Genomic DNA, 21,341 nt, shown 5'->3' with positions numbered 1-21,341 from the left:
GATGTCAATTTTGGAATTCAACTAAAACCCTGCCTTCAGTTTGGTTTTTGTTTTTACCAGAATCATCCTCAGTGTCTGAATCCTCTGTTGTGGGCTGTGCTGCCGGTGGTGGCTCAGCTAGTTTGAGATCATATTTTCCCTCCTTCCCCATTCTGTAAGAATTTGTGCTTCCGGTGTCCCACTGTACTCTAATCCAGCCATCTTCTCCCAGTTCTCCAATCACACGACCCAAACCCGGAGGGGGCCCATCCTGACAAAAGAGAGAGCCTGAAGTTATACAATCAACAACATTACTTCACACTCAAAGTTCATAAAGTAATAATTCTATTGCTCTTTTTTGCTGCTAACCTAATGGTTAAGTAGTAAGCATTCAATAACGTTTTTAAATTCAGCATAAAGTTGGAAAACATTTCACAATCTTCTAGAGAAATTATCCCACTGAACTCCAGCAACATTTATATTTTAATCTTTAATCTATTCTGCAACATACTATGTAAGTACCACACACATAGTTGGAATTGCATAATCTTGTAGCAAATTTGATCCAATTTCATTCTAAATCACAAATCATAACATTCTCACTAGAAAAGGAATTTTCATCTCCAAAACCAAAATTAAACAAATACTTAATCTATTTTATGTTAACTCTCCAAGTTAACTCTGCAAAATTACCATTAATGTTTGAACATTAAAAAAACCCGCGAACTTTAGATTTTAACACACCCAAACCTGTATGGAATAAGTTGTACCTGATCACCCCATTTCCAGTCTACCCCTCTCACCACCCTGGTACCAATTTTCATCATGGCTGCCAACTCTGGTCCAGAAACAGGGAGCTGAACTGGCGTAGTTTCCTTTCTTGACTCTTCTAGGACCGTGGCTGAAGCTCCATGAGAAGAAGCAATCATATCTTCTTCAATGTTATCAGAACTAGGTCCTAAAAAAAAAAAAAAAAAAAAAAACACCCCACAAAAATTAGCATCCGCTCCAATTTTTTTTTTTTATAAGTACCCTTTTCACACTTATACCTTGCAGCACATCAGGTTTGTGGCATGAAACAATAATAAACAGGAAAGTTGACTAAATAGATGACAGCTGAGCTTTTTAGAAAAATAGGATGTAATGATTTTGAATGCACAGTGCTTCATTTTGAAAAGTAAGTGACGTTATAATGATGAGGCCAATAGCCAAGTGGTTCTACTAACAGAACTTTTTTGGGAAAAATTTCAAATGAATACTCAAGTTAAGTAAAATAATGAGTATTTCCTATTGTCTACGAAAACCAATTTTAAAAAAGCAGGAAAACTTGAATCAGGTCAAAAAAACACAAAACATTTTGTAAAAAATTTAATAAAGGACGTTTCCAGCTTAAATATACAGACTGGGAATGGTTTTAATAGGTAGAGCAGACAAAACTGAATGTATTGCGAGTATTGTTTTTAATGTTTCCACCAAAACTACGTTATCACTCCCAAATTATGGCAAATAAGGACCAAGGCAAAAGCTTAAGGAAAAAAAATCACGACTGAATAAAGGCTGTAATCAAACAGACTTCCCTCTCAATCACATTTACAGTTCTTTTTTTGTTGTTTTTCTTTTTTGTTTTTTTTTTGGGGGGTGCAGGGGTGGTAGTAGGATTAAAGGTGAACAGCTTAAAGTACTACTCTTAAGAAGCAAAGTCATTCTGTAATTTGGGTACACCAACATGTAAATTTGATTTCTTCCAAACAAAACGAAACCAGACTCAGACTTTGTACCTATCAGCCGCAGTGTCGTTTGTGTCAATGCTAGCATGCCAGAGTTGAGGAGAAGGCTCAAGGTATTAGCACCATGCTGCAGTGTCAACATGTTGAGCATGACCAGCAGGAAACGTGCTTGTGGAATAGTTCCAAGACTTGGTCCTGCTGGATTCTCATTAGTAATTGTTTGCAGAGGAACAGGCTGCACACCTAATTCAGAAGTAATATAAGTAACAAAGCCAGTTAACACTTAGGAAGCTACAGTAAAATATAAGCTACAATAAAGTACAAATTTATTTGATTGTTGGCTTAAAATATGTCTTGATTCCACACTTGGCTTTAAGAATTTACAAACCGAACTTCCAAGAACTTCTTACATCTTAGATTTTCATGGTAAAATGTCACTAATGAGTAATCAAATCACCTGTTGCTGGAAAACCAGCAACATTCTCAAACACTGAAAAGTGAGTTGGGGGTGGGGAGACAACAGACAATACACAGAAAGTCAAAATATTTCTCAGCACAAAGCAAGGGAATTAATTTTAGAATTCCAATTACTGGGAACTTCAAAGAATGTAATGATGTTAGTTTAAAACAGCTTTCTCCCCAGTCAACAGCAAGAAGAAAAAAAGTATTCACCTAATTCCTTAAATTTCGCACTGGCATCTAACAAGATGTTCCGGACATTCTGAATAGCCCATGCATACAACTTTCCAAAAGTTACTTCTAGGAGCATTCTGTTAAAAGGTGGGATGAGATCAACATCCTTCAAGCAGTCGGTAAGAGGTTCCCTACACATAAGATAAACAACAACCAAAAAGTAAGTATTTTTTCCCCCTCAATGAAGAATTGTGAAAGCAAAATTTAAAATAAAAAAAAAAAAGTTTTACCCTATATTAGCTCCTTCTGGAATAAGCCTCTGCCATCCACAGAACATAGCATACTGCACAGATGGGAGCAAAAAATTCTTTGTTGCCAATTTCAGAATAGTATCTATTCCCTCCAGACGAACTTCTGCTCTTTCCAGCTGCAAAAGGTAAAAAAAAAAAAAAAAAAAAAAAAAAAAAAAAGTTATACTTATGTAAATTGCTAATACGTGAATGCCCATTTTCATTAACTTTACCTGCTTTAATAAACATTTCCTCATTTTTTCAACATCTACTGGCTCTTCTTTAAGTGCAAATTCAACAATGGTGTTAAGGAGGGCAGACTGTGGATACAAGCCTTGGACATTTTGTTTCAGCCATTTGTACTTGTGGACACCTGTAACTGTACTCAAAATTGGCTGCCACTTATCCTGTAAAACAGGAAAGTAGCATGTTAAACAAAGTTAAATTACTGAAAACTCAAGTTATTTTACATAAAACCGGAAAAAAATCTTCAAAGATGGTGAAGAATTTAACATTATTTCTAACTCATTATCTTGTTTGCAATTGCTACATACAATTTCAAATGCATTAATATTCAAAAAAGTAGTAAATCATCATCATTTTATGTTGAAATGAAGCTTTATTTGAACACTAAGATTATCAATAATCTTAAAATTTGAGAAGGTATATCTTTACATATTCTAAATATGCATGTAATACAGTACACAAGATTATTTTCTATGAATTATTCCAAGTTTCACTAAAACAATGTGCCACACTTAGTCACATGTCCCAAACAATATTATCAGAATATTGACAATTTATTGCAATCATCGCTTTAGCTAATATTTCTTCTTGTTTTTATTCATAAGATTTATCTGATATCCTACCTTGGGTGATTTGATTGGTATGGGCCTTTTATCTATAGGTACAGGACTGTGAGGTACAACACAGGTTTCTTCTAAATCACTCTCTTCATTTCCAATTTTGGATTCTTCTACATCAGCAGATTCAGATTTTTTTGGCACTAAAAATAAAAAATTACTCCTTTGTGTAACCTGGTAGCATTTACGGTATCATATTTTTAGTTTTGATATTTTTAGGTTTGCAAAATAACCTGAGCATACAGAACATTTAAGATCTTTTAAGATCTGCCTGGGATAAAATGGAAAGGTACTTCAGGTAAACTCTAGGTCTAGCTGTTATAAAATAAGCTCTGGTAGTATCTGCAATACGCTTATATCTTTAAGACAAACTTCAAAACCACCTGCGTGTTTGTTCATCACATAATTGATTTCCAGTTGAACAGTTCTTTGACTACATTGCTTTAATACAACATGATTTTTAATAAGATACTACTTCCAGTTAAGCTGTACTAAAACCAATTCAGGACTGATAGTGATGGATCATTTTAACATGCCAGAACTCAAAGAAGCATGCCTCACCTAAACTTGTCTCTCTCATCCGCCTGCCTTTGCCCTAGGAACTAATGTATAACCATTGATTTTGAAGTCATGGAAATGTAACAGAAAGCAAGGTTTTGATGTTTTAGCTAACAAAAAATAGTCTCAAAAACTGGAGTAAACTATGGAACGAGCTTAACTTTCCCTCTTTCAAAGAGAATACAATATTAATGTTGCCTTACCTCTCTTTTTCCTTTTTTCTCTGATTATTTTCTGAACTACTCTCCGCCATCGGGGCAAGGAACTCAGAAGTTTAAATTTAGACATTATAGAGAGATCATTGCAAACTGCAGGACGTAGCTCGTTGAACAAGAATCTCAAACGCTCAATGACAGGAGCACAAACCTCCTTGTAAGAACGCCCTTGTTCTTGATGGGTCTATAAAAGGCATTGAAAGATTAAATCACTATGTGGTATACAATGAAAAAGAAAAAGTAACTTTTTAAATAAAACAATTCAAATAATCTAAATTTCAGTAGGTAAGAGACTTACCTTAATCAGTGAGCATTTTGCTTGGTAGACAACACGACACACGTCCACTACAGACTTTGGTAAGGTTTTGTGTTTTACCTGGTCAACTCCAAGGGTACCAGGATGAACAAGAGACAATGCCACATGACCTTAATGAGAAAAGACAATTTCTGAACATGCATTTCCAAAATCATGAGTAGTAGAGTTTAAACCAGCACAAAACGTATTCTGGAACAGCTATACCACAAGCCTACCTACCCAAATCTTCATGCTTCAGAAGACAACATAATAACAAACGTCCTACTTCTTCCACAGGATGTTCAGGAGGGAATGTGATTGGTGTTGTTAAGTGACACTGTTTACAATATCTCTCTATTTGACACAAGAAGTCCTACAAAACCACAAAAAAAAAAAAAAAACACTATTTAGCTTTGTTTTGGAATACAATGAAAGGATCCAAAATACTCTAGCCAGCATTTAAATAACACTGAGTAACTTCCACAACCTAACTAGATAGTACTCAGAAATCAGAGACACCACAACACAGTACACAACTACTTAATACACAGTGATTACAACCCAATGCTACAAAGAATACTTTGTATCATTCTTCTTGTAAAAAGACCAACACAGCTACAGGTAACAAATCTACTATTATCTCTGGATAACTGGAAGTGAGCACATTCTGTCAATACTACTAAAGCCTAATATCACACGTAATGCATTATTTATTCTTTCTGTAAGAACACACTTACAACGTTTAGTTCTCCACTCAAAATTCAAAAGAAAAACTGTACTGTTACGCTATCAAGTGAATTTTTATCCATTAATAGTATTCCATCATTCCTTTCACAGAGACAATAGAAAAAGTTATTTCAGAATTGCTCTGCTGTAACTTTTGGAGGATTTGCACAACAAAACTGCTTCGTCCCACCACTATAAGACTTCAGCAAGACTTTTTTTTTTTTTTAACAGAACAATTGAGGGCTTACCTTCACAGTATGATCCTGAATATTATTATCTGCAATAGCTTGGAGAAAGGGTTGTGAATGGTCACTCAAAGTTAATCGATGTGAATATAGTTTTGATTTGTTTGGGGTTGTGTTCCCAGGTGAACTGCAGTGGTCTTCATCTTTTTCCTCATTGTAACTGTAGTGAATCTGACTAGTTTGCAAGCCTCCAGAAAAGATAGATGACTTCAACCATTCTAAAATAAAGAAAACACAAATCTATATTCTGATGAAAGCTATTGAGACTCAACAAATCCTGGAAATGAAATGAATACACAGCTCCAAACAGAAGGTTCAGCAGCTCTTCCATTTGCTGGAACATTTTCAAACTAAAAAAGGATTCTACAACTAAGAAACGATCAAGTAACAGGACAGTCACCACCTGTTTACAGATGAGAGGGCCTTCACCATTTTTCTGTGATTAATATGGAATTATACCCTCTATTCACAAAATAATGATAGTCAACATGGAAAAAATCCAGCACCAAATGCTTCAGGCACTCTTATTTGAGTACTCCATTGTGAGTTAACTGTGCTATACAGTTACCAGTTAGATATCCTTCTCTTTGAAAATTCTCTATACCATGTATATTACAAAATTCTAGATATGTAGTTGTTCAAAATTATATCATAATTCCTTTCTAAATCTTGCTAAATTCTTTGGCCTCACTGAGCGTGGCAATTAATATTAAGAATAAAGAACTTCAGTTTTACTGTCCTCTGAAGAACTGAAGATGTTCTGTTAATTTGGCCTTTTCTGGTATGCTTTAACAAATGCAACATGAAGTTTTGCTTACTGGCACATTCAACTTCCAGAGGAGAAAGTGGTGTACTCATTGCCAGGTAGGAAGCATGCAGTCCAAGCAGAAGACCCAAATTTCTTTCTGTGTCGATTAGAGGTGATGACAAAGTACTGAGATCTGGTGTTGTAATCACTTCCTGGTCAGGCTGGGAAAAAGAAAGATGAGTTGAAAGCTAGAATTTGAGCTCCAACAAGGATTTTGGAGGCAAAGCAATACTTTAGAAAGCATGCATCTGTTACAATACAACATTTTTACCTCCATATACTGGCCAACGCAGAAGGCATGCATTGACTCCCTTGTGTCCTCAAACTGCAAAGCAGCTTCCAAAGCAACAACTGGGTCCTCACCTGCAAACTGAGCTAATGAGAGAATGAGGCAGTCAGGATAGCATCTAAAAGCCTGTTTATGCCATCTATTTTTAAACAGAAGTAATTTGTGCTTTTAATTCAGATGCTGATTCTCACCAAGTATACTATTGCCAGTTAAAGACTGGGTTTGAAAGTCCTTTATATCATACACTTTCCCATCGATTACTGTCCAAAATCCTCCATCTTTGTTGTGGTTCTCTAGATCGGCTTTACGTATAAGCGTCACCTCCTCATTATTTCTGCAACTCTGGCCAGTAAAAAATGAACCTACAAGTATAAAAGAGAATAGAGAATTTATTAACAGAAATAGAGAAAGCAAAGTTTCTCTGGACATTCTTTTAACAGTCACATAACCAAATTCTTTACTTCTATTCAAAGGCTGTTTGCCTTTTGACATGCTTAGAAGTCAAAATTGATTTCAATATTGATGTGTCCCGCTATACACAGCATGCAATTACGTTGTCTAAATGATGTATTCTTTTATGCAGTAATCTTCAATGTCACCTTGCAATAGACCTGACATTGCCCAACTACACAGCTGTTTTGTTTGGAGGTGGAGCAGTACAACTACTCTGGCAGATTACTGCTGTTTGGTTCTCCCTTAAAATTACTTCAGTTTTACTACATGCTTGCCTGCAAGGCATTGGATTTTTATTTAATTTCAGTTTAAGTCCACATTTTTATTTAAAAAGGCAGTTACTTACACATGCGAAAACTCTTCCAATTTACATATAAATAAACTAGTTCAAAATAAATGTAATTTCATTTAGGCAAGAAAGATCAAAGTCATGTTTGCACATGTGCATCTCCATCTCAGTTTGTTCTTTTAGGCCACTAACTGAATTTTCATATAGCTTTTGCTCTCCCCAACACACAATCAGTGTGACATTTCACTCTCTTCGGTTATGCTGACCATGTGTTTCATTCCTCCCTCCACCAGTGAAAAGCTCCGTTAGAAATGCATGTTTTCTGCTTCTGCATGTTTTCGGCTTCTCTTCTCACCCCAGAGACAGCCTATGTTATGAAATGCCAACAGAATTAGTAACAAAACGCATAGAAGTAGTACTCGTGTATTCACTGTAACTTTAAACACTCAAAATGGAAAATTGAAATGGATGTTGCAAATTATGCAAAACACTACATAAAGTAGACTACTTCTCTGAAAAGCTGCATTTGTACTCTGCTTAATCCTACCTTTACAAGTAACTTCCTTAAGAATTTACTAGCAGAAATACTGTCAAATGAACTGGTTAACAAAAATTTGTCCTGTAAAACACAGCTCCCTTCCCAAGAATTGTTCATGTGAATAGTCATCGTTTTTACATAGCTACTTTATGAAAATATAAATAAGTTGGTACAGATGCTTCAGGTACATACCCATTATTCCTGGCCATGCTAGATCCTCGTTGTCATCTCTTTCCTTCCCAGGGGCTAAATGGTTAAACCTATCTAGATGTTCTAGCAAGCCAGCCAGCAGAGGGATAGCACCAGCTTCCTGCATTAATCCAGCATTTTTACTGAGCAGCAGCACTATAGAAACCACCAATTCTGGAAGAAGAATGCCTAAAACACAGAAGAAAAACAGAGCCAATACTCAGATTTAATTAAAGACTTAGGGTAATAGCTTCACAGAAGTAAATAACCAAGCAACACATTCTACTTTCCATTACTTCCTCAGTACAAAGCTCTTTTCTTCTCCCCATCAACTTTGTCCCCTCTCTCTCACACCAACCAAAATATGAAGTAGATTCTTTTTTACTCATTTAACACTTCCAAGAACATATTATTAGTTTGTGGGAGGGAACGACAGGGGGACAACAAATAAAAACCTACCTGTTAAATCTCCATCCACAACATGAGATACCTCTGCAAAATGCCTATGACTAGCAGAAGCGATGCTGGTTGCCACAGGAAGTATATCACTGATGTGCGTGCACAGAAGAGCAGTGTATTTCTTCAGTAAAGAGCCAACACCTAAGAGGTCAGGACCTGTATAAAAAGCAGGAAAAGCACAGAATACCATCACAGTCACATTTAAGAAAGTCTTCAAAAGCTGTCAAACTCTTCTGAAATATAGCCACTCAGTATTAACACTGAATAAAGAAACATTTTTCTAAAACTCTTAAGAAGTTTACGAAAACTGTATGATCTAGATCCTACTGCCTTCCAAAGGGACGTTTTCTCTTACAGAAAGCAATTTAAAGAAACTACTTTCAAACACTTCTCAGAGGTCAACAACTAGACTGACAAATGAAAGAAGATAAATTAAAACATGAAACTGCTATCCTGCAAAAGATGTGTTACAGAAGTTCTTTGGGGAGGGAGAGCTTATTTTTTTAAGATGACTTACTGTATGTATAAGGGACCTGCCCAACACAATCTCCTGGATAGAGTTTACTAACAAGTAGACGCTGAAAACGGAGCAACAGGTCCAGAGAAGCAGATCTCTCTTTGCTATAAAGTTCATGGTCCATGCAAGACGAAATGCGATCAGAGACATCTTTTAGTTTGGCTATCGTCTGTGAAGCGATGTTCCTAATTGGTATACAAAATATTGTAAAGTATTTAAAAGAGTTCATAGTGAAGATAGGCCAGAGAAACACAGGTTAAGCTTCTGCTGGAACTTCTCACAAATCTATGCAAAGCTTTCTTGTAGGATGTTGTTACTTTGTTTGCATCACAGTACCCAAAAAGTCAGGCTACCTTTGTGGAGGTATTTAAAATATATCAATCTTTGTCATCACTCACTACAAAAACATAACCTGACTGTTTTAACAGATAGGTTGCACTGGAAGTCATGACAATATCTAGTTCAAAAGACTCTCAGTACTGATTATATTACATGGTTAGCATCACACTTCAGTTAAAAAGCACAGCAGGTTTCTTAGTAACCTCGTCATTTCTTTCTACTATATGTTAAATACTGTTGTAGCTGGCATAAAGAAGCTTTGCCCCCAGCATCCTATTAATCATTTATTCGCAGTTCTTTCTCAGAATCTAAAATTCAAGTGTCTTCCCCACCTAAAGTATGTTAGTCTCCCTGATGCAAAACATTTAGTTCTAAATAAATTTGTGCTGATGTTCCTACTAGTAAGAGTAAAGCAATAAATCTTCCTAAAATCAGGTAATTAACTGCACAAATGTACTTCTTACCCACATAAAATGGCAAAGGTAAATATAAACCAGAAAAATGTTCAATATTTTGAATTCTGTGGAGCTAAAATTCTAGAACGAAGACTGCATTTGCTAACTAAAATTAGCCATCCTTTAGTTGACTAGTTTGTAAAATATTTCTCTAACAAATTTTCCATGCAAAAATAAATGAAATTTGACGTAATTACCTTAGTAACTGCTGAATTAACTGAACTAATGGTAAACTTTGTTTTCCTGCAGATTCATAGATTCCAGTATTAATAAGGTCTTTGTCCAATGGAGTTCTACTCCTATGAAGTGTTGATGCATTTGCTTCTTGCTCATCAATTTCTTTTTCTTTCTGTGCCTCTTTTTTTGCTTCAATATCCTAAAAATGCAGAACAAGTTTAAGAAAATACACAAAATTCCATTGTCATGATGAAATATTTTGCTAAAGTAAAATAAGTTTTCATGAAAACAAAATAGTTACTTTTACCTATATAGAAATATATACTGTATATTCCAAAAGGACTACGTGGGATTTGTTTATTCTTTTAATAATTATAATGTACAAAGAAAGGGCAGAGGGAGAAACAAAGCAAGACAAACTCCAAATTCTGCTTCCACCAAACCAAGCTAACAATTTATTTCTGTTCTATTTGCTTCAACATGGCAGAAGCTACTGCACCGTTTACAAGCCAAGATATGTTTACTCTGTATTTATAAAAGTAACGAATCCAGTCCACTGCAGAACCTGGGTTAGATTTGCTACAGAACTATAGACTCCATAGAGTTCTGTATGACTAATTCACCCTGTTTTTAGGGAATAGAAATTATCCTGTGCAGTGCTGTATGCTGTCACCTACATCACTTCAGCATGTATCTAAAGCCAGTTCAGGCATCTCTGACCTACACTATAATGTAGATGTACCATAGTAGACTTGACTAAGAATTAATAGGTCTTGTATGTCTTTAAATGCAACAAAAAATACTAATACTGATTACAACTAATGCATAAAGCAAAACTTAATACAACTATTTCCTCTGCATCAAATACTTCACAATATACCAACAGTGGAGAGGAACCAAAAAGAAAATATATTAGGAAGAATTAAAGTACACAAGGAAAAAGCACATTAGTGCTTTCTCAGCCATACATAAATACAGTAATTTAAAGTAGTCTGTACAGAGGACGTTGCAACTCTGAGAGGGTATTGAAGAAGGCAATATATAAAAAATGTTTTCTATCCTCTGTAATGAACATTTGAACCAGTCTGAAACTGAGTCTACAGAAATTTGGGACGTTGCAAAGGAATTCAAGATGAATTAATTCTAAGTAATACGGATGAAATTTCTGCTGGAAAAATATGGGTGTAATCAATAAAGCGAAGAACTCAAGAATCCCATAGAAAGTTACAAAGCAGTTTGTAAAATTACGCTATTACAGAGCTTTATAAAAACATTTGTTACAGTTGCTAAAATCATTACTCTAGGCAACAATAAGAAACACTTGTCTAAAAAGGAGAACATGATTCATACTTCCATACAAACACCAGCTGAGGCTTCAAGTTTCAGGTCAACAGAGGATAACATCACTCCACAAACTTCAGAAGACACTTGATATATCTCCTTCCTCTGTTTATATAGAACTGCAAAGCTGTTAAAACGTACCTGAATTTCTGCAGTAATAGCAGCATTTAGTGCAGACTCTAAGCCTCCATCAGCCATCAAGCTGCCCACCAAGAGGTCAATCATAAATCTACGGCCTGGACTTACGTTCATCTCATTTCCTGAAACTAAGAATAGAAAAAAACTATTAATGAACTAGAAACGTAAACACCAAAGAGTTTTTTCATCTTAGAACCAACCTGCACTGGGCAAGAGTGCCGACAGAGCCCTAGCCCGCTCTTCTGCTGTTGGCAGTAACACAGACCACCCACTCTGCAGCACTGCTTGCGCAGCCGACTGCACTGTGTTAAGAACACCAGCATTGCTCGCTAACGTCACGACTGTCTGCTTCAGGCTATTGAGCAGCATACCGCCCAAACCTAAGCCAAGACATTCTGGATCCACCTGATGACTAATGGCAGCATGAAGCTGAAAGACAAGGAAGAGGGAAAAAAGGGCAAATTTTTAATTAAGAGAACATACGAACTTGAAAAAAAAAGTCAGTCCTAGAGCAAGTAAGTTCACTGAGCTAGATATAAACATTTCATCTGTAAATTTGTAAAAATTAAAGGGAAATGCTGGCTTGCTGAAACATGTACTGAATTTTAAATATAAGACAAAGATTATGAACTATATCTCCTAAAATTCTGAACTATAATAACCTAAAGAATAACAAACTGTTTCTACATCCCTATATTATGCTAGGTAAAGCAACACATCTTCACCATGTGTCAGTTACATTCCAAAGAAGACACTCACTCTTGGAAATGCTGTTTAAAATTCTTAGAAATGCTTACAGTCCCTAGGAGCATGTTTACTGAGTGAGTGATTATGCAAGGCCTAAGCCATTTACATATTTAATGATATCCAAATACAGCCAAGAGAAGAAACGCTTTTTGGGTGGAAGGGGGAAGTAATATTTCTGAGCTTTAAAGTAAGGATAGCCAAAGTTAAAACAACCATTAGCTGCAAAATTTCAGGGAGTAGGAAGTGATATTGTACTTATTTTGCTTTCTCGTCAACTAAAATGTTTTAAAACACATTAAGTTCACTATTTTCATCCAAGCAATTTACTGAAACATTTATCTCACTGACTACTCAATGTGTAAGAAACTTAAGGTACCTGAAGTCTTAGAAGGTTTAATGTTGCCACAGCCATACACTCCTTTTCCTGAGGAGGAGGCCAGTCAGAAGAGCCATCCATTCCCTCTGTCACTTGTCTCAGCAAAAGGTCCAGCTGCTCAAAGGTCATGGGGCAAACATCCACTACAAAAGGCACGCGCAAGCCTATTGACCACTCGGAACACGATGACCAAGCAAAACTCTATAAACAGAAAAAAATGCAAAATTCAATGGTTTTCAGCAGTATCTGCACATCTGCAAGAGAACTCTCCGCCTGCATTGCTGTAAACACACACAAAACCCTACCCATCCCAGAAAAGAACTTCATTATCACATCTTCCAAAGTGCTGTTACGCCAATCCAGATACCTCACTATCTTTGCTGCAGTAAACATTCAGCTAAACAACTCTTCAACTGCTCTCCAAGGGAGGAGGATATAGCTACTCAGAATACTCAGAGGGAAAGCTAGTCATCTCTTTTTGGCAGAACAATTGCATGAAGTTTCTTTTTGTTTTTTTGTTTTTGTTTTTTTTTTTCCAAGCCTTCATCTGTTCAGAATAAGAAATAAGAGAATTCATACAAGCACAGAAAGAGGGACTGCGATTAGTGTACAGAACTAGTCACATATAGAGACGAATTGCAATTAACAATTCAAAGATTAAAAACTTACCTGAGCAGGCCCGCAGGCAATTCCAACAATATGCTTTGTGTCTAATCCTGGGAGAGCTGCAGGCTCTGGTTTGGTGATCCGTAAAGTGTCAAAATGTTGACACTGATCATTGCTCCCCCAGCTATGCACTTCACTATCTTCGGTCAATGCCAAACAATGTGTGGATCCAGCTGCCACATCTATCACTTTTTTTCCTGATTAAAAAAGTAACATATTGAAAATAACTTAAGGACTGTAATTATTAACAGAGAAAAATAAATATCAGAGGGAAAGAAAACTGTGCTTATACTTAACTATAACTGTGTTCATACTTAACTGTAAACATGTTATGGACGTCAATAGTCTTACCTTTGCTTTAGTAGTGGATTGGAAGAGTACAGTAAAAGAAAAATCAAGGAAATATTTAAAGATTCTTAAGAGACAAACATGAAAGTCTACAAGTTCAAAACAAACAGCTTCTATTTTGTATCCCTTCCACTTGGATCGCTTTTCAGGAAAGGGTTATTAAAAGATCTCCCTATCCATGAACTGAGACTGCAAAGTTACATTATACTCCTTAGTTCAGAAGTTACTTTCTATTAGAGCATTCATTATATATGAAAAACAGTTTTAGGAAAGACAGTGAAATAAAAGTTTTTTTCCTCATCCTCCCCTCCAGAACCTCAGGTTTCTATCACATTGAAGAATTAACCCTCACTGCTACAAACTAGTCAAAAATACTTTCCTGACAATGCGAAAACATGTCTTTAAATAAGCATTCCTGCAAACCTAACAGGAGAAAAACAGTAAGAATAAGTAGAACACAAGGACAAGCAGCATTTAAAGTAATCTTAACATAGTAGCTCTACGTCTGCTGAAATTTTAAAGGCATAAAAGGCAGAAATGATGGGAAATGTGCACAATTACCTTTTACAATGAAAACAGTATAGAATATGACACCAGAGTACATGGTATTGTCATTCGTATAGTTGAGACCATCACTGTCTAGTTAAAGGTTCCCAAAACAACAAAAAGCTTTTGAGTATTTCCAGCTAATTACCTTTCAAACCTTCCAGCAGTTTGGGATATCGGACATGCTCTTCCGTTCCGTGCCCAAGTCTTTGATTGTCACCTTTTCCCCAGGTGTACACCTGACCATCTTTGGTCAAAGCAATAGAGAACTGACTTCCACAGCGTACTTTCACAATGTCCAGGTCTTGAAGTTTTTCTATCAGCTTGGGAGTCTTGCAACCATCACTGCCTCCCCTTCCCAGTTTTCCATAATCGCCATCACCCCAAGACCACACTTGGCCTTTAAAAGAAGAGAGAAAACCAGAAATATTGCACTGTTTTTTCATTTAATAAAGTTATCTGTTCTAACAAGTAAGTTCTTAAAAATCTGAGATTCTATAAGTAGCACAATTTTGAAATCGTAATTTAGGAATATCTATTATTAATTCATTTTCAATAGTTCATGAAATACATAAGAAGGATGAAAAAGATTTCAACAGTGGTTCTTAACCTGAAAAGTTCTCATGTTGACAAAACTAACAAAAACATAATACACACTAAAAACTGATCAGTGTACCAAAAGTCCTTCTTAAAAGCATATGTGGTGGAGAATATGCTGCAAATCAAGCCTCTCATTTGATCTTTAGTTAGTAAGAACTTGCAAAATACTTTTTCCACACTGAATGGTCAAATTATCTGTGAAAGCTGATCTCCATTTTCAGTTCTTGTCACTCAATCATTTCACAAAATGAAATGAAAACTACCACTGTCCGTTATCACTGTATTTCAATATTCACTACTAAATCTAAACCCTATGAAATCAGAAATCATGAAGTCATTCCGCCATCTTCATTAAATAATAGTAAAAGAATGGTAAGCATATCCAAATTTTGTCTTACATTTCAGAGAATTTACATTCCTTGCTTGCATACAGTATTCTCAAAGGTACTCTGATAAGCAATGAAAGCATGCAAGAAGGGGAACAAGGAATAAAATAATTAGAAAATCTCAGTTTTAAATTCCTGTATGAGCAAATCTTTCAGGTTTTTAATTGTGCATATTTTAATTGGGCAAAGATACCTGCTTTCTAAACAATGACTTTAGTGCCTAACCTCATACACTGAAATTCAGGTTTTGAATCTCGTCCATTGGGCACCTAGCCCAGAGAACGCCAGGAAGCTGGATTCCAGAACAGCCTCTCTTCGACAATTCCCATGGTTAACATAGACAACTCCCTTACTCAAAAACCTTGCTGTTGTGACAACATGAGCTTAATTATACGATGCATAAAATGTAGATACAGATGTACATATATTTAATATTTTATCCATTATAGAATTGTCGTTATTTTAAATGTATATCAAGCAAATGGAAATATAAATATGCACATTCGAAATGAATATATCGCATACATATACAGAGAAATGTTATCTGTACACATTACATGCAAAATAAATGCACATATATATTTCCCCACAAGAAATTTCAGCTTCAAATTCTTGAAGAATTTAAGCCACGAAAAATAAGCACAGTATTTGCAATATAAATATCTTTAGAATGAAAGCAAGAAAAGCTAAGCTTAAGTGTTAGATTTCGCTACTAACCATTTTCAGTAACTGCAAGAGTCTGAGCATCTCCACTTCCACATGACACATCAATAACTTTGAGTCCTTTCAGCCCTGTGACCAGCATTGGGATGGTCTGATCTTCACTAGAACCTTCAATATAAAATAGTCACATGAGCAGCAAGACCAAGAAAGCTTAGTGGGTTCTTCTGGTTTTGGTTGGTTGGTTTGGGGTCTTTTGTTGTTTTGGGGTGGAGGGGGTTGTTCTCTTTTGTTTTCAGATTTGAGTACTATGACTGACCTCCCCCTATGGCTTCTTAGGTATCTAATATGGATTTCACCCACAAGAAAAGTGGATTTTCACCCAGTTGCCTTTGCTTCACAAGGAAGGGAATGGGACAATGCAGATTCCCTGCCCAAGGCAGGGGTCCAAATTAGATGATCTTTAAGGTCCCTTCCAACCCAAGCTATTCCATGATTTTTCTCCATCTGTATGCCTATTTTTACAGAGCGCAGATTTAGTGCTTTTGAAATACAATCCCTCTCGTAACATATGAAACCACATAGGCTTCTCAAATCAGTCATGGGTAGGTTGGATAAAAGATTGAGACAAACATTAAACAATTATTTGACAAACAACTGACTTTAAGATGTCAAAAAACATACCATGACCAAGCCTGCCATAGTTTCCTCGTCCCCACGTATATAGCTCTCCTTCAGCAGTAATGGCTGCACTGTAAGTGCTTCCACATGCTATATGAACAACATGTTTCCCAGCTTGCTTTCCAGATAGAGCAGATATCAACTTTGGTTCCTCCAGAGGGCTGTTTAAAGAGAAGGTGACATATTTCACAAAGGGTGATCTGATGAGTAGATAATAAAAGGTGTGCCATATTTGTTAGAAAATAACTGATGCAATTCTACCTGCAACTCATATTAGTAGCCTGAGGTATCAAAATAGAGTTGTAAGTCAAAAATAAAATTTAGATCGTTCAACAACATACAAAGCAATAGAGATGTCTGACAACTATGATTTCTGTTTCCAATTAAATTAATGAAGTAGTTTTCAAAAATATTTAAGCCTACTACAAAAATATTATTTTTTTAACATTATTTGTTCAGATATAGCATTTACAGTTCTAACCCTTGTGTAGTAACTGCCTTGCTTATCAGAAATTCAACACTGGGGAAGACACAACCTAAAATATATTGATGTGTGCTCCTACAGAAGGGTTGAGGTTAGAAGGGACCTCTGGAAGTCATCTAGTCCAACCTCTCCTGCCAAGAAGGGTCACCTAGAGCACGTTGCACAGGATGGCATCCAGGAGGGTTTTGAACATCTCCATAGGAGACTCCACAACCTCTCTGGGCAACCTGTGCCAGTGCTCTGTCACCCTCCCAGCAAAGAGATTTTTTCCGCATGTTCCCAACAAACTTTCTGTTAATCAGTTTGTGCCCACTGCTCCTCATCCTGTTGCTGGGCACCAACGAAAAGAGCCCAGCCCCATTGTCTTGACATGCCCCCTTAAGATATTTATATACACTGATAAGACCCTCTCTGTCTTCTCTTCTCCAGGCTGACCTGCCTCAGCTCTCTCAGCCTTTCCTCTTAAAAGACAACCTCCAGACCCCTAATCATCTTCATAGCCCTCCACTGGACCCCTGTAAAAACTGCTCCTACATAAAAGCAGAACAATAATGTTACTGTTTAATTGTTATTGCTTAATACAGGGGGGCAGAGGGCAAAAGGAATGATGTAAGCAACATGACTGCATTTGTAAAGATGACCCCACTCTGACATCTGAATCAATGTTCCTAGGGAAAATGCACTATGGATTCATAAAACAACGAACAAAAAGCCTGGTAATAGCGGAACTACTACTACATCCTCTACTCACAAGTATTTCAGGCAGCACCAATGCAGAACTAGGAATATTAAAAAGAGAATATATGCAGAGAGAACACAATTTGTTTGATAACAGAGTTGATTATGAAATGCTTAATGCAAATGTGAAATATTTAATAGATTAACAAATCAAATTATTTTTAAAAATGAATTATCAGTTATATTTTATATTGTTTTGTATAGCAACAGAATCTTTGAGGCTATGAATCTTCAGCTGCCTACTTAAAAAAACACTTGCTTGTTAATGGGACTGTCTGAGGTATGGAGACCATGCACCAGTATTTTGCAGAAATACATTAATTTCCAAAGCAATGGGCTTTATGACAACTTCATTATCAAGAATTGCTCGCCATAATGACAACACACAGAACACTACGTACATCGGAATGGTCAGTTACTATGCCAGCATTAACAGCTAGTTTATTTGCTGAACAGGCCACAACTACCAGCTGGGACAGTATCAGAAATATGGTTATTAACAATGTCTCCTACTTGCCTGATTTGTCAGACAATGATTGAAAAGTACAGGCATCCTTTAATAAATCATGATCAGGGTACATTACACCTTTTACGCATAGTCTCAGTGTAGCATGCTACATTTCAGTAATACTTCTTATGGGTGCTTGTACACACAACTAAACAGTTTCTACTATGAATTCAGAATACTGTCAAATGTTACTTTTTTTTTTTTTTATTACATACACTGTATCCCCATGGCCTAGTCTTCCACCATCTCCACAGCCCCAAGAGAAAACTTCACCATTTGCTGACAAAGCAAGATAGTGATGCCCATCTGAATGTGCTGCAATCTTCACAATATTTCTGGAAGCTAGACTCTGCACCAGCTGTGGTCCCTGCGAACCAAAGTAATAAAGTTATTAAAATTGCTTATGTTTTCCATCACTTGCCTATATAGAGAATAACTAGGAACACTTTTCCCAAGGCTTATCAAACCTGTCAGATCTATTAAGTTAATGAAGCAAAGATATAAGTAGAGAAAAGGTCAAATTGCTATTTAAATCTGATTAAAAATGATGCTCTGCAATTATTCTGTTCCCATCCTTATACTTCTTTAGTATATGTGAAAACTGTTTATCTTAAACAAAATCTTAGCAACAAATGTTTGTTACAGTACAGTTTTGTTTGAGAAACTACAGTTTGAGCATGGTGCACTGAACTAAAATTCATTTCACATCTGCTGATTTCTACAGCTTTTACCAATTGCAAAGAAATACGGGTAAATGAGCTGTTACCCACAGCAATAGAATAGCAATGAAATCAAGTATTATTGTACTCATAACCTCTAGCCTGACAGAAATTACAGGAATGAGATATGTTTAATCAAATCAATACAAGAGATCAAAATCACTACTTCTGAAAGTTCAAAAATAACAACAAAGCAGCTCACAAAAATCAGCATGCCTTAATCTACTCTTCCAAGATATTGTAAAAGCAGACCTATCGTATGAAATAATATAGAACACATTTTCAAAAATACGCAGAAAAAACTCACCAGTGTATCGCTGTTGTAAGCTTGTGTATAAACTCGTCCATTCCTAGATAATATTAAAAAACGTTTCTCTGCACAGGCAATCTGCACAACGCCAAGATTGGCAAGTCCTTCACATTGAATTGGACCACTCACATTAGCATAGTATTTCCAACCTATTAAACCCCAAGCAATGACCTCTTGCAGAGATCCCTAGAAAATAAGAAATTCTGTAAGTACAATTTTGAAATATGCAACTTAATTTAAAAAGATGCAGCAGATTTTTATTGTGGTTTTTTTTTGTATTTTTTAAGCTTTCCTATGCTAAATATACTCACATCTTAGATCACCATTACTGCCAGTGGTCAATAAATCTTGTCTGTTAGCAGGATATTAAAAATAAAGACTTGCATTCATCATATTCAGTTTAGTCTTTTACTGAATGTGCTATAAATATCTACAAGTAAGTGTAGACTTTCAAGATGGGAAGTTTAACATATAAAGAGGTTTCTCTGGTTTTTTGATTGTTGGTTTGTCCTGTTGTTGTTGGTTTTTTAAGTCAGACAGACAAAATTTAATAAACATTTAATCTCTGGTCTTGAGAATTTTCTCTAATAAACAACGGGAACAGTCCAAAACATGGCAGAATTAGCCATAATGTTGTGATAAGAAAGAATTGTTCCCAAACCACAGAACTGTACTCCAAGGCTGACTGAAAGATTTCTGAATGTCATACAAGATACCAAAGACAAATTTAAGCAACTCAAAGTTACAATGTGAGAATCAAAAGGAAAACAAAACAATCTTAAGAGTCATTATTCTTCCAAACTGAAAATTAGTTACACTTTTAGGAAATGTATCTTACTAAACCCGATTCTGCAAATAGTTACCTTATGAGATGTAGGAGAGCTACACTGTGGAGGCATACATGGCGTGGCTAGACGATCCAAGTGGGCCATGATAACAACCGCAGTTTGCCTCAGATCAATCGCTAGCTCATTGTCCTGCGGTAAAGTCAGATACCTTAGAAAACTTTCGTTTGGACTCAGAGGATAAGTCAGCAGCTAAAAAAGAAAAAAGAGCAGTCAGAAGAATATTCAACATATTTCCATGCCACTACACATACGGATACAGAATACACTATAGATATGCTGAGTACCTGCACAAGTTTAAGAGAAACTTATTTAAACAGGCACATACTTTTTCTTACAGTAAAGGAAAATCCCAAACACATACATTGAGAAAATTCAGTCATACTGTGAATAGCAAGTTGTAAGTGTAATAACACTCATTTGCTATGTTTTATCAACCTCAGTAATATTCACTAAGAGCTGTAGTTCAATTAACTCCTTACAAAATTAAATAAAAACAATCCAAGCGTGCAGAAAAGTTAACTGGTCACATTTGTAAGTTATCACAAAAGCATTAGCTCTGGAATACAATGTTTATCTATAATCATACTACGAAATTCGTCCTCCTACCTCAAGGAACTCAAATGTACACAAAAAAAATCAAACAACAGTGGTGCATGTATATGTGTCATCAGGAAAATACTGCTGCTAAAGTAAATCCAAATTTTGTTTGGATAATTTTGTAGCTAATTTAGTCAGCCAAATAAAGCTTGATACCAAGATAATGCCCGTTTCAAATAAATCAAGTCTAAGTACCTGAATCTCTTCCTCAGTATTGGGCACGTCTTTATTACATATTATACTCTGAAATCTTTGTAACAAAGGTAGAAGGGGTGCACTTGTTCCCTGTGCAGATCGCTCATTATCTGTTTCCCTCGTTCCATTATCCCAAAGTTGAAGTAACAACATAACTGCAGACAACATTTGGCTGAAAGAGGAAGATTATGTCTTTTGTTAATAAGCATTTTTAGGGAAACCATTTTAGGTTATCCATACAACTCACTTTCTACGTTTTTAACCAGATGTCACAGCTTTACATTTTAAGCAGATGTCAAAATATTAAAAATGGATTTTACAATCTAGTTAACATAAGAGTTTGATCTCCACTGCATTACAGTAAAGGTTCACATGCTTTGAACCACAACCATTACACAAAACTAATGAA

The 21,341-nt window shown here is 36.0% G+C and overlaps 1 protein-coding gene across 1 annotated transcript in view; it reads right to left on the bottom strand.

The window, feature by feature from the left end:
• HERC2 (HECT and RLD domain containing E3 ubiquitin protein ligase 2) overlaps positions 1–21,341 on the bottom strand; it is a 114,825-nt gene that overhangs the window by 60,528 nt on the left and 32,956 nt on the right. Inside the window, exons 9-37 of the mRNA XM_035558099.2 lie at positions 20,933–21,104; positions 20,156–20,329; positions 19,290–19,478; positions 18,479–18,630; positions 16,537–16,694; positions 15,910–16,023; positions 14,355–14,606; positions 13,316–13,509; positions 12,647–12,847; positions 11,724–11,952; positions 11,527–11,651; positions 10,065–10,243; positions 9,074–9,258; positions 8,557–8,712; positions 8,101–8,286; positions 6,820–6,990; positions 6,611–6,714; positions 6,350–6,500; positions 5,535–5,749; positions 4,801–4,933; positions 4,564–4,691; positions 4,254–4,449; positions 3,499–3,635; positions 2,863–3,036; positions 2,630–2,766; positions 2,379–2,530; positions 1,758–1,949; positions 750–937; positions 58–250 (exon numbers count right to left, since the gene is read on the bottom strand). Coding sequence (XP_035413992.1) covers positions 58–250; positions 750–937; positions 1,758–1,949; positions 2,379–2,530; positions 2,630–2,766; positions 2,863–3,036; positions 3,499–3,635; positions 4,254–4,449; positions 4,564–4,691; positions 4,801–4,933; positions 5,535–5,749; positions 6,350–6,500; positions 6,611–6,714; positions 6,820–6,990; positions 8,101–8,286; positions 8,557–8,712; positions 9,074–9,258; positions 10,065–10,243; positions 11,527–11,651; positions 11,724–11,952; positions 12,647–12,847; positions 13,316–13,509; positions 14,355–14,606; positions 15,910–16,023; positions 16,537–16,694; positions 18,479–18,630; positions 19,290–19,478; positions 20,156–20,329; positions 20,933–21,104 — 4,937 coding nt within the window. The remainder of the gene's footprint in view (positions 1–57; positions 251–749; positions 938–1,757; positions 1,950–2,378; positions 2,531–2,629; positions 2,767–2,862; positions 3,037–3,498; positions 3,636–4,253; positions 4,450–4,563; positions 4,692–4,800; positions 4,934–5,534; positions 5,750–6,349; positions 6,501–6,610; positions 6,715–6,819; positions 6,991–8,100; positions 8,287–8,556; positions 8,713–9,073; positions 9,259–10,064; positions 10,244–11,526; positions 11,652–11,723; positions 11,953–12,646; positions 12,848–13,315; positions 13,510–14,354; positions 14,607–15,909; positions 16,024–16,536; positions 16,695–18,478; positions 18,631–19,289; positions 19,479–20,155; positions 20,330–20,932; positions 21,105–21,341) is intronic.

Source organism: Cygnus atratus, chromosome 1, assembly GCF_013377495.2.
Source record: "Cygnus atratus isolate AKBS03 ecotype Queensland, Australia chromosome 1, CAtr_DNAZoo_HiC_assembly, whole genome shotgun sequence".
Taxonomy (NCBI): Eukaryota; Metazoa; Chordata; class Aves; order Anseriformes; family Anatidae; genus Cygnus; species Cygnus atratus.
This window is presented reverse-complemented; position numbering and strand designations above follow the sequence as displayed.